General features: G+C 46.7%; 1 protein-coding gene across 1 annotated transcript; it reads right to left on the reverse strand.

The window, feature by feature from the left end:
* Positions 1–2,828: 2,828 nt before the first annotated feature.
* Positions 2,829–5,836, reverse strand: LOC143297163 (somatostatin receptor type 1-like). The gene is made up of 2 exons (XM_076609351.1): positions 5,453–5,836; positions 2,829–5,207 (listed from the first exon to the last, which is right to left on the reverse strand). Exons 1-2 carry the CDS (start codon positions 5,713–5,715, stop codon positions 4,412–4,414), a joined length of 1,059 nt encoding a protein of 352 aa, XP_076465466.1. The 5' UTR covers positions 5,716–5,836; the 3' UTR covers positions 2,829–4,411.
* Between the last annotated feature and the right edge of the window lie 8,277 nt (positions 5,837–14,113).

Below are 14,113 nucleotides of genomic sequence, written 5' to 3' on the forward strand. Positions count from 1 at the left end.
TCAGCAAGAAAAAAAAACCCAGTGACAACCTGGTTTTATTTACACTTTTGATGCCGCAATAAGAAGAAGAACAACACAAGCACTTCTTCCTATTATGCTGCAGTGCTGGTGGTGACATTGCCAAGAAAGATGGAGGCGGCATTTCATTGTACACACACACCTGTAGCACTTCATTGTACAAACACACACCTGAAGCACTTCATTGTACACACACACACACACACACACACACACCTGAAGCACTTCATTGTACACACACACACACACACACCTGAAGCACTTCATTGTACACACACACACCTGTAGCACTTCATTGTACACATTGTACACACACACCTGTAGCATTTCATTGTACACACACACCTGTAGCATTTCATTGTACACACACACACACACCTGTAGCACTTCATTGTACACACACACACACCTGAAGCACTTCATTGTACACACACACACACACACACACACCTGTAGAACTTTATTGTACACACACACCTGAAGCACTTCATTGTACACACACACCTGTAGCACTTCATTGTACACACACACACCTGTAGCATTTCATTGTACACACACACACCTGTAGCACTTCATTGTACAAACACACACCTGTAGCATTTCATTGTACACACACACACACCTGAAGCACTTCATTGTACACACACACACACACACACACACCTGAAGCACTTCATTGTACACACACACACCTGAAGCATTTCATTGTACACACACACCTGTAGCACTTCATTGTACACACACACACCTGTAGCACTTCATTGTACAAACACACACCTGTAGCACTTCATTGTACACACACACACCTGTAGCACTTCATTGTACACACACACACCTGTAGCACTTCATTGTACAAACACACACCTGTAGCACTTCATTGTACACACACACACCTGTAGCACTTCATTGTACAAACACACACCTGTAGCACTTCATTGTACACACACACACCTGTAGCACTTCATTGTACACACACACACCTGTAGCACTTCATTGTACAAACACACACCTGTAGCACTTCATTGTACACACACACACACACCTGAAGCACTTCATTGTACAAACACACACCTGTAGCATTTCATTGTACACACACACCTGTAGCACTTCATTGTACAAACACACACCTGTAGCATTTCATTGTACACACACACCTGTAGCACTTCATTGTACACACACACACCTGTAGCACTTCATTGTACAAACACACACCTGTAGCACTTCATTGTACACACACACCTGAAGCACTTCATTGTACACACACACACCTGTAGCACTTCATTGTACACACACACACCTGAAGCACTTCATTGTACACACACACCTGAAGCACTTCATTGTACACACACACCTGAAGCACTTCATTGTACACACACACACACCTGTAGCACTTCATTGTACACACACACACACCTGAAGCACTTCATTGTACACACACACCTGTAGCACTTCATTGTACACACACACACATGCAGCACTTCATTGTACACACACACCTGAAGCACTTCATTGTACACACACACCTGAAGCACTTCATTGTACACACACACACCTGAAGCACTTCATTGTACACACACACACACACCTGTAGCACTTCATTGTACACACACACACCTGTAGCACTTCATTGTACACACACACCTGAAGCACTTCATTGTACACACACACCTGAAGCACTTCATTGTACACACACACACCTGAAGCACTTCATTGTACACACCTGTAGCACTTCATTGTACACACACACACCTGTAGCACTTCATTGTACACACACACACACCTGAAGCACTTCATTGTACACACACACCTGTAGCACTTCATTGTACACACACACCTGAAGCACAGGCTGACAGGACTGAGGCAACAGGCCCGTTCATTGCCAATCAGTCTGCACACAGATAAAACCAAAAGGACAGATATAAATATGGTGATTACATGTCAAACCAAAACCATAGGATTGATCATTATGATGTACTCATTATGATGTACTATGTTAGCCTCAGGTCATACCCCTCACATCACTGCAAGCTGACAGCTGTCCATCACTCTGGGCGTGGTCAGTGTTGTTACCCTCAGGTCACACCCCTCACATCACTGCAAGCTGACAGCTGTCCATCACTTTGTGTGGGTGTGGTCACAGTGTTGTTACCCTCAGGTCACACACCTCACATCACTGCAAGCTGACAGCTGTCCATCACTTTGTGTGGGTGTGGTCACAGTGTTGTCACCCTCAGGTCATACCCCTCACATCACTGCAAGCTGACAGCTGTCCATCACGGTGTGTGGGCGTGGTCACAGTGTTGTTACCCTCAGGTCATACCCCTCACATCACTGCAAGCTGACAGCTGTCCATCACGCTGTGTGGGCGTGGTCTGTGTCGTTACCCTCAGGTCATACCCCTCACATCACTGCAAGCTGACAGCTGTCCATCACTTTGTGTGGGTGTGGTCACAGTGTTGTTACCCTCAGGTCACACACCTCACATCACTGCAAGCTGACAGCTGTCCATCACTTTGTGTGGGCATGGTCAGTGTTGTTACCCTCAGGTCATACCCCTCACATCACTGCAAGCTGACAGCTGTCCATCACTTTGTGTGGGCGTGGTCACAGTGTTGTTACCCTCAGGTCATACCCCTCACATCACTGCAAGCTGACAGCTGTCCATCACTTTGTGTGGGTGTGGTCAGTGTCGTTACCCTCAGGTTGTGGCCCTCAATGCAAGGTGACCAGGGTTGCTGTAGTAGATGTTGTCACTGTCAGACAATTCTGTTGTTGTAAGGACAACCTGTAGCTGTCAGACAACTGTGCTGTAAGGACAACCTGTAGCTGTCAGACAACTGTGTTGTTGTAGGGACAACCTGTAGCTATCAGACAACTGTGTTGTTGTAGGGACAACATGTAGCTATCAGACAACTGTGTTGTTGTAGGGACAACCTGTAGCTATCAGACAACTGTGTTGTTGTAGGGACAACATGTAGCTGTCAGACAACTGTGTTATTAGAGGGGCAACCTGTAGCTGTCAGACAACTGTGTTGTTGTAGGGACAACATGTAGCTGTCAGACAACTGTGTTGTTGTAGGGACAACCTGTAGCTGTCAGACAACTGTGTTATTAGAGGGGCAACCTGTAGCTGTCAGACAACTGTGTTGTTGTAGGGACAACATGTAGCTGTCAGACAATTGTGTTGTAAGGACAACCTGTAGCTGTCAGACAACTGTGTTGTTGTAAGGACAACATGTAGCTGTCAAACAACTGTGTTGTAAGGACAACATGCAGCTGTCAGACAACTGTGTTGTAAGGACAACATGCAGCTGTCAGACAATTGTGTTGTTTTAAGGACAACATGTAGCTGTCAACTGTGTTGTAAGGACAACATGTAGCTGTCAGACAACTGTGTTGTAAGGACAACATGTAGCTGTCAGACAACTGTGCTGTAAGGACAACATGTAGCTGTCAGGCAATTGTGTTGTAAGGACAACATGTAGCTGTCAGACAATTGTGTTGTTGTAAGGACAACATGTAGCTGTCAGACAACTGTGTTGTTGTAGGGACAATATGTAGCTGTCAGACAATTGTGTTGTTGTAAGGACAACATGTAGCTGTCAGACAACTGTGTTGTAAGGACAACATGTAGCTGTCAGACAACTGTGCTGTAAGGACAACATGTAGCTGTCAGACAATTGTGTTGTAAGGACAACATGTAGCTGTCAGAAAATTGTGTTGTTGTAAGGACAACATGTAGCTGTCAGACAACTGTTTTGTAAGGACAACATGTAGCTGTCAGACAACTGTGTTGTTGTAGGGACAACATGTAGCTGTCAGACAATTGTGTTGTTGTAAGGACAACATGTAGCTGTCAGACAACTGTGTTGTAAGGACAACATGTAGCTGTCAGACAACTGTGTTGTAAGGACAACATGTAGCTGTCAGACAATTGTGTTGTAAGGACAACATGTAGCTGTCAGACCTTACAACATGTAGCTGTCAGACAACTGTTTTGTAAGGACAACATGTAGCTGTCAGACAACTGTGTTGTAAGGACAACATGTAGCTGTCAGAAAACAGTGCTGCTGAAAATATCTGAACCTGTTGTCACATATAGAAGATGTAGCTGTCAATGGCAGAGGACAGTGTCTTATAATGCACAGTGTGTACTATTCACTGACAATGTATAGCATAATGCACTGTGTGGACTTGTCACTGACAGACAAATGTGTAGCAAAATATACTGGGTACTTGTCACTGACAGACAATATGTAGCTGACAGTACAAACTGTAGCGGGTGTACAGCAAGCAAAGCGTCGAGCAGCGAGCGCATTCTTCACACGGTGCAGTGAGTGTCTTTCAGGTGAAGAGCAATGTCCCTCACCACGTGTCCATCACACCATGTCTCTCAGAGCTGAACAATTTCCAGCTCATCCACGGGTTCCCCATGCTCCGAGGTGCTGCCTCCTTCAGACCCTGGCGTCAGGGGGGCCCTGCTGGAGGTGGAGGGGTGACGGCCCTTGGCGGGGCCGTGCCCGTTGCGGGCAGGGTCACCGACAGCGGGCCTGTTACCCTGGTGACACTTGGTGCAGTTGATGACCTCGTCAAAGGCCTGCGACAGCCCCGGGGCCAGCTGGGAGCAGATGATGGGCCGTATGGCCTTGTCGGCCATCATGAGGCACAGCAGGTAGTTGCGGGCGATGTAGAGCGACTCCAGCTTGTCCTCGTCAGGGAAGTCCATCTGCTCGGCCTGGATCTCCTGGTACATCACGTGCGTGTCCAGCACGCGGAAGGGCAGCTGGAGCAGGACGAAGAACGACACCACCACCGTCACCAGCTTGGACATCTGCTTCTCCTTGTGGGAGTAGGAGTCCTGGAAGTAGCGCTGTCCCACCAGGTGCGTGGTGAGGTAAATGAGGAGGATGAGGGCCACAGGAACGTAGCAAGAGAAGGAGTTGAGCAGCAGCACTTCCCTCTCCACGTCCGTGTCCATGGCGTAGTGGCAGTAGCCGTTGAGGTCCACCACAGTGAGCAGGAAGGGGATGGCCGCCAGCAGCGCCATCAGCCACAGCAGCAGCACACAGCCCAGGGTCTGGCGGGCTGTGGGGGGGTTCCGGCCCCGTGACGTCAGCAGGATGCCGCGCAGCACGGCCAGCACCACCAGGTGGTAGGCCGCCACGAAGCCCGTGCCCGCGTCAAGGTACCTGTCACATGGCGGTCAGGTTACAATCCACCTCACACACATGTACACTCATCACACACAAACTCACACACACACACACACACACTCAAAGACAGATAGACAGACACACACACACACACTCACAGACACACATACTCACAGACAGACACAAACACACACACACACACACACTCACAGACACATACACACAAACACCACACACAAACACCACCCACACCCACCCACACAAAGTGGAGGTGTACTGACTTGCTGGATTTGCACCAGGCGTCATTGACGGGCCCTGTGGCCATGGTGAGGTAGATGACGTGCATGGGCACCGCCACCAGCAGGCACAGGCTGTCGGCCACAGCCACGCTGCCCAGCACCAGGAAGAAGTCGGTCCTCAGGGCGCGGTACTTGACCAGGGCCCGCAGCATCAGCCCGTTGCCCACCACGCCCACCAGGGCCGTCAGCCCCAGCAGGATGCACGACACCAGCACGTCCTGGCTCAGCACCTGGATCTCCTCCATCGCCGCTTCCTTCGCCGCACTGCCCACGGGGCTGTGCACGTCCTGAAACCCCTCAACCCCCCACCGTCACTCTCTCCTCACCACACACCGTCACTCTCCTCACACCTCTCCTCTCCCCTTCCTCTCACCTCCCCTTCCCCCTTCCAGTCACCTTCACCAGCACTGGTCAGTGTGAGGGCACGTGTGGCCAGCAGCAGGACAGTGGTCAGTTTATCGTGCCCTCTTTACATCACTGTCCCTGCTCTGTCCTCACTTCTGGTGACTGTCACTGTCCCTACTTCTGGTGACTGTCACTGTGCCTGTTGTCCTCACTTCTGGTGACTGTCAATGTGCCTGTTGTCCTCACTTCTGGTGACTGTCACTGTGCCTGTTGTCCTCACTTCTGGTGACTGTCACTGTGCCTGTTGTGTCCTCACTTCTGGTGACTGTCACTGTGCCTGTTGTCCTCACTTCTGGTGACTGTCACTGTCCTCACTTCTGGTGACTGTCACTGTGCCTGTTGTGTCCTCACTTCTGGTGACTGTCACTGTGCCTGTTGTGTCCTCACTTCTGGTGACTGTCACTGTGCCTGTTGTCCTCACTTCTGGTGACTGTCACTGTGCCTGTTGTCCTCACTTCTGGTGACTGTCACTGTGCCTGTTGTCCCCACTTCTGGTGACTGTCACTGTCCTCACTTCTGGTGACTGTCACTGTGCTCACTTCTGGTGACTGTCACTGTGCCTGTTCTGGTTGTGTCACCAGACACCAGGTTGTGTTGTCACTGACTGGAACCACCAGACACCAGGTTGTGTTGTCAGCTAATGGTGACACCCTCCACGAGCTTTTAGTGGGTGAACTGTCCACACACGTCTGCCTGAAACACACATCATTACATTGTCACAAGTTGACTCCAGAAAAAAAAAGTCTTTCAATCACAACTACAATACTGTAGTAAGCTCTCCAAATAAACAAGTGAGCATAATATAATTATATACGTCCGTCGCTTTTTGTAATGCAAGTCAAGCTTGGACGCTAAGGAAAACTGGGACAGCGCTTTCCAGGGACCACAGTGATACCAGAACCCTGGGGACTGTGCTGACAGTGTGTCCTCTGTTGGACCCGTCCCTGCACCATTCCTCGGGTCCGCGGATAGTCGGTTGAAGCATGGACAGTCCAGCATCATTAACATACATCAACATCATCAACAGCCATCTGACTGAACTGATCCAGGAAGTCTGGTGACGTCAGAGGCCACTCCCCGCGGTAGCTGGTCATCACACGTCACGTGACACAAGCTACAGCCAATGAGGAGACACGGTGATCACAGAAATGTGGGACCTCTTCCCCCTCGCCAAGTTATTCACGGCTTTCTTTCGTGCAGACACTGCGCTGGGCTATTCATCAGTCACTGCACCCTCCCCGTGTGTGTGTGTGTGTGTGTGTGTGTGTGTGTGTGTGTGTGTGCGCACGTGTGTGTGTGTGTGCATGTGTGTGTGTGTGCGTGTGCATGTGTGTGTGTAATTAAATCGATTAAAAAAACTGATAGAAAAGGATCTGTCTACAAAATTAACGCTAATAGTTAGAACATTGCAGTAAATGTTTACTTCATTATAAACGTTTTGGGGTTATGAAAAGTCTATTATTTCAACCACCAGATACGTACACAGTATCTTTATTCTAGTTTATATTTAGTAATCTGATCATAAACCACTGACTGAAGTATCATTTCATGACTATCCACGCAAGTCATGTAAATTAACTTTGATATGCGATGTAACTTAATTGTGCTATGGGTATAACTGACGTAACTTGACTGTGGGATGGACATAACTGACGTAACTTAACCGCATTATGGGCATAACTGACGTCACTTAAATTATTGTGGTATAGGTATAACTGACGTTACTTAACTGTGGTATAGGTATAACTGACGTTACTGTGGTATGGGTAGAACTGGAAATTGGTTTCCTTTCGTTTAATAAAATGGAATGACTAAAAGAATGATGACCTAGTTCAAAAAGAAAAAAAGAAACACACACACACACACACACACACACACACACGAGACTGATGTCTATCTTCTATGTCCCAGCTGGTGACAAATGTTGGTGTTTTTGTTTTTTGTTGTTGTTTTTTTGTTTGTTTTTTGTTTGTTTGTTTGTTTATTTATTTCTTTAACTTTTTTTTTCTCCAAATTCTCGATTTACGACACGAGAGAGAGAGAGAGAGAGAGAGAGAGAGAGAGAGAGAGAGAGAGAGAGAGAGAGAGAGAGAGAGAGAGAGAGAGAGAGAGAGAGAGAGGACAAGAAATGACAAGACAAGACAAGACACATTCTTTATTTTGAGGATAATAGATAAGCACTGGTGTGCTTTTTTTACATCCAGTCCCCGCCCTGAATAGGGTCTACACTACACAATACAAAATAAAATGAAAGCATGGTGTTAGAGATACATAACAGAGGAGAAAAAACAACAACAACAACGACAACACACACACACACACACACACGACATACAGGCATTAGCATGGTGTTAGTAAAATGCATAGGAAAAAAAAATGAACAAAATGAAAGAAACAAGAAACAAACACATACAACATGCACCGCACAACAGACCAGAATGGGGGATAGAGGGTGAGGAAGGTTCTCAGTCAACCACACACATCTGACAAACAGTATCATTAAAATGAACGATATACATGACACATTATGGCATAAGGTGGGAAAGGCAATGTTTTTTTAAGGTGGTTTGGCAATGGTGTTGTTTAATTGCTTCTGGGAGTGAGTTCCATAGGGTGGCGCCTACAAGTCAATTCTTGGAATTGGGATATGGACTTTGGGGGGGATTCCTTGTTGAATTTACAGAAAATTTGTCTATTAATGTTGGTGGTGCATTACCTGTCATAATTTTTTGCACCATGATTCCTTTATTGTACTCTAATCTACGGATTAGTGGGAGAATATTCGCTTGTTCATAGTCTAAGTCTAAAACGGAAGCCTTTTTAATGAGTACCAGCTTGAGCCCCCGTTTATGAAGATTCTGTAATGGCTTCATGGTGTTCGCACTTGTGGAGTCCTATTGTGTTGATGCATAATCTATTGTAGACTGGATATGTGCTTGAAAAAATAATTTCCATGAATAAATGTTTGATTTTGGATAGTTGATGGGTTTTCTGGGCTGTCTTTTTGCAAAGGGAATTTATGTGAGGATTCCAAGTGAAATTGCTGTCAATTATGAGCCCCAGAACTTTATGATCACTGACCTGTTCAATAGGTTCGCCTTTAATTTGGATGGAAGGAGAATTATGTATAGTGTTTTGCCTCTTTAGTCTGGTTGTGATTAAAATGCATTTTGTTTTTTGAGGGTGAAGAGACGTGGTTTAGTTCGGTCCATCTAACGAGGTCATCAGTACTTTCTTGTAAGTCTTTTGCAAGAGCGACAATGTCAGTATGATAAGTGTGGATTGTTGTATCATCCGCAAAAGGTTCGCAGACGGATTTCATACGGAGAGGTGGGTCGTTTAGATATATATCGAGAATAGTAAAGGGCCTAGAATAGACCCCTGAGGAATGCCATAATAAAGTGTTGGTGCGGTGATTGACGTACTCATTGTCACGCATTGTTGTCTGTTTGTCATATAGGATTCAAGAAAACTAAGACAGTTGGTTGACAGACCATACAGTTCAAGTTTTCTAAGTAAGAGGTTGTGGTCTATCACATCAAACGCTTTTTTAAAATCAACAAATAAAACACCACAATATCTATTGTTATTGACATTGGTAAGCCAGTCATCTACAATGTTGACCCATGCTGTGTGGCATGAATGCTTTCGTCTGTAACCAGACTGAACTGGATGTAAAAGTTCATTGACATCAAAGTGATGTGAAATATGCTAGTTTATGTGCTTTTCCAGTGGTTCTGAAAGAACAGAAATAACGGAAATTGACCTGTAGTTTGAAGGATCGGTGGTGTCCCCTGATTTGTAAATTGGAATAAATTTCGCTTTCTTAAAGGCGATTGGAAAATAGTTTTTGTCAATACACAGATTAACAAGAGAGGCAAGGCCTTCAAGACTCACTTGTGATACACTTTTAAAAAAAATCCAAGCTTTTTATGTATTGAGTATAATTTCAAAATGTAATGTTTAAGATGAGAAAGATCAGTAGCAAATTAACTCCCCTAGCATTAATTACAGAGTAATTTCCCTTGTTTACTATCTGCACCAAAACGTTTGCAAAATAAATAAAACTTCCATGCTTAGCAAAAGAAGTTCCTGCTTGAACAAAAAATGATAATAATGACTGCTCTAGCTGTTGGGTCATCAGAATATCAGATCAAAGTGCCAAGTTTAGAGAATACAAAAAATATAAATATAACAGTAAATGCAGTTTGCATATAATTAGGCTTCATTCTTTATTTTTGTGCCCATCCCAGAGGCGCAATATTGTTTTAAACAAGATGACTGGAAAGAACTGAATTTTTCCTATTTTTATGCCAAATTTGGTGTCAACTGACAAAGTAGTTGCAGAGAAAATGTCAATGTTAAAGTTTACCACGGACACACAGACACACACAGAGGCAACCGAACACCGGGTTAAAACATAGACTCACTTTGTTTACACAAGTGAGTCAAAAATGTTCGCTAATGTGTCCGTGATAACTGGTGCGGCTAGTTTAAGAATTCTGCTGTCGATGCCATCCAGTCCGCGGGTTCCTGTCTGTTTTAGTTGGATAAGGTAGTGATAGACTTCAAATACTGTTGTGGGTGGAATCTGTCACTGTCCACTTCCTGACAGCATTGTCCACAGCGGGCCAGTTAACGACTCTGTCACTGTCCACTTCCTGACAGCATTGTTCACAGCGGGCCAGTTAACGACTGTCACTGTCCACTTCCTGACAGCATTGTCCACAGCGGGCCAGTTAACGACTTGTCACTGTCCACTTCCTGACAGCATTGTCCACAGCGGGCCAGTTAACGACTTGTCACTGTCCACTTCCTGACAGCATTGTCCACAGCGGGCCAGTTAACGACTGTCACTGTCCACTTCCTGACAGCATTGTCCACAGCGGGCCAGTTAACGACTCTCTGTCACTGTCCACTTCCTGACAGCATTGTCCACAGCAGGCCAGTTAACGACCAGACGTCCTGTCGCCCAGTGACTGACGGTTTATTGCCCCCCCGCCCCCACCTTAATCCCCCCCCCCGCCCCCCCTCCCCCAACACACCTAGTTGTATAATGACGCTGTGTGTTGGTGTCAGACCACAAAATGTCCACAGTTAGTTCCCGCCTGTCCACTAGCCCGGCTTTCTCTTTTATTGCAAACACTTGCATTGATACTGCAGCAGCGACCACAACACGCACGCACGCACGCGAACACACACACACACACACCAATCAACACACACACACACACACACGCACGCACGCACGCACACACACACACAGACACACACATTCACGCAAAAAGTCACACACACACACACGCACATGCAAAAACACACAAAAATGCATACGCACAAACGCACACACACACACACAAGAAAAGGCGAAACACACACACACGCGCCCGCGCCAGTACAGTGGACGGATCAGCAGCAGACCAACATGACGGCAGGTGGTCAGTGTGTGCCTCAGGCTTCACACAGCCAGGATGTCCGCCGATAAAGAGAAAAAACAGACAGATAGATAGATAGATAGATAGAAAGAAAGAAAGAAAGAAAGACAGCAACAAAGAAAGAAAGAGAGAGAGAAAGAAAGAAATGAAACATACAGGTATAAATAAACAGATTGACAGATAGATAAATAAATAAATAAATAAATGGATAAATGGATAGATAAATAAATAAATAAATAAATGGATACATGAAACCTAAATCCAAGAGGACGGGAGATGGCTAAACAAGGAGAATGGGAAGGACGGGAGATAGCTAAACAAGGAGAATGGGAAGGACAGGAGATGGCTAAACAAGGAGAATGGGAAGGACAGGAGATGGCTAAACAAGGAGAATGGGAAGGACAGGAGATGGCTAAACAAGGAGAAAGAGAAGGACGGGAGATGGCTAAACAAGGAGAATGGGAAGAAGGACGGGAGATGGCTAAACAAGGAGAATGGGAAGGACAGGAGATGGCTAAACAAGGAGAATGGGAAGGACGGGAGATGGCTAAACAAGGAGAAAGAGAAGGACGGGAGATGGCTAAACAAGGAGAAAGGGAAGGACAGGAGATGGCTAAACAAGGAGAATGGGAAGGACGGGAGATGGCTAAACAAGGAGAAAGAGAAGGACGGGAGATGGCTAAACAAGGAGAAAGAGAAGGACAGGAGATGGCTAAACAAGGAGAAAGGGAAGGACGGGAGATGGCTAAACAAGGAGAATGGGAAGGACGGGAGATGGCTAAACAAGGAGAATGGGAAGGACGGGAGATGGCTAAACAAGGAGAAAGGGAAGGACAGGAGATGGCTAAACAAGGAGAAAGGGAAGGACGGGAGATGGCTAAACAAGGAGAATGGGAAGGACGGGAGATGGCTAAACAAGGAGAAAGGGAAGGACGGGAGATGGCTAAACAAGGAGAATGGGAAGGACGGGAGATGGCTAAACAAGGAGAAAGAGAAGGACGGGAGGTGGCTAAACAAGGAGAAAGAGAAGGACGGGAGATGGCTAAACAAGGAGAATGGGAAGAAGGACGGGAGATGGCTAAACAAGGAGAATGGGAAGGACGGGAGATGGCTAAACAAGGAGAAAGAGAAGAAGGACGGGAGATGGCTAAACAAGGAGAATGGGAAGGAGGGGAGATGGCTAAACAAGGAGAAAGGGAAGGACGGGAGATGGCTAAACAAGGAGAAAGAGAAGAAGGACGGGAGATGGCTAAACAAGGAGAATGGGAAGGAGGGGAGATGGCTAAACAAGGAGAAAGGGAAGGACGGGAGATGGCTAAACAAGGAGAAAGAGAAGAAGGACGGGAGATGGCTAAACAAGGAGAATGGGAAGGAGGGGAGATGGCTAAACAAGGAGAAAGGGAAGGACGGGAGATGGCTAAACAAGGAGAATGGGAAGGACGGGAGATGGCTAAACAAGGAGAAAGGGAAGGACAGGAGATGGCTAAACAAGGAGAAAGAGAAGGACGGGAGATGGCTAAACAAGGAGAATGGGAAGGACGGGAGATGGCTAAACAAGGAGAAAGAGAAGGACGGGAGATGGCTAAACAAGGAGAAAGAGAAGGACGGGAGATGGCTAAACAAGGAGAAAGAGAAGGACGGGAGATGGCTAAACAAGGAGAATGGGAAGGACGGGAGATGGCTAAACAAGGAGAATGGGAAGGACGGGACATGGCTAAACAAGGAGAAAGAGAAGAAGGATGGGAGATGGCTAAACAAGGAGAAAGAGAAGGACAGGAGATGGCTAAACAAGGAGAAAGAGAAGATGGATGGGAGATGGCTAAACAAGGAGAATGGGAAGGACGGGAGATGGCTAAACAAGGAGAATGGGAAGGACGGGAGATGGCTAAACAAGGAGAAAGAGAAGAAGGACGGGAGATGGCTAAACAAGGAGAATGGGAAGGACGGGAGATGGCTAAACAAGGAGAAAGAGAAGGACGGGAGATGGCTAAACAAGGAGAAAGAGAAGGACGGGAGATGGCTAAACAAGGAGAAAGAGAAGGACGGGAGATGGCTAAACAAGGAGAGTGGGAAGGACGGGAGATGGCTAAACAAGGAGAATGGGAAGGACGGGAGATGGCTAAACAAGGAGAAAGAGAAGGACGGGAGATGGCTAAACAAGGAGAATGGGAAGGACGGGAGATGGCTAAACAAGGAGAATGGGAAGGACGGGAGATGGCTAAACAAGGAGAATGGGAAGGATGGGGAAGAAGAGGAAGAAATGAGGAGGACGACAAAGATGATGTGGACGACGACGACGACGACGACGATGATGATGATGATGGTGATACCGTCTGTTCATCAAGACCATGATCACCATCACCATCAGCATCATCGTCATCATTTCCTTTCAGGGCATCACCACAAGAGATCAGTCAGGGGCAGCGGTGGGTGCTGTGGAGACGGGCGAAGGAACAACAGACAGAGACACAGGGGGAGTGATAACAATGGATAGACAGACAGACAGACAGACAGACAGAAGAGAAGACACAGCGATCGTTCAACGTGTACAGTCCTCCAAGGAACTGTTGAGGGACATGGAGCCACCCTCAATGTGAACAATCCTCCAAGGAACTGTTGAGGGACATGGAACCACCCTCAATGTGAACAATCCTCCAAGGAACTGTTGAGGGACATGGAGCCACCCTCAATGTGAACAATCCTCCAAGGAACTGTTGAGGGCCATGGGACACCCTCAACGTGAACAATCCTCCAAGGAACTGTTGAGGGACATGGGACACCCTCAATGTGAACAATCCTCCAA

Source organism: Babylonia areolata, chromosome 22 (genome assembly GCF_041734735.1).
Source record: "Babylonia areolata isolate BAREFJ2019XMU chromosome 22, ASM4173473v1, whole genome shotgun sequence".
Classification (NCBI taxonomy): domain Eukaryota; kingdom Metazoa; phylum Mollusca; class Gastropoda; order Neogastropoda; family Buccinidae; genus Babylonia; species Babylonia areolata.

Coding starts and splice junctions, on each gene's coding strand:
- LOC143297163 (XM_076609351.1), bottom strand. CDS start 5,715: ATGGAGGAGATCCAGGTGCTGAGCCAGGACGTGCTGGTGTCGTGCATC. Junction 5,208..5,452: donor GCCTGGTGCAAATCCAGCAA/GTCAGTACACCT, acceptor GCCATGTGACAG/GTACCTTGACGCGGGCACGG.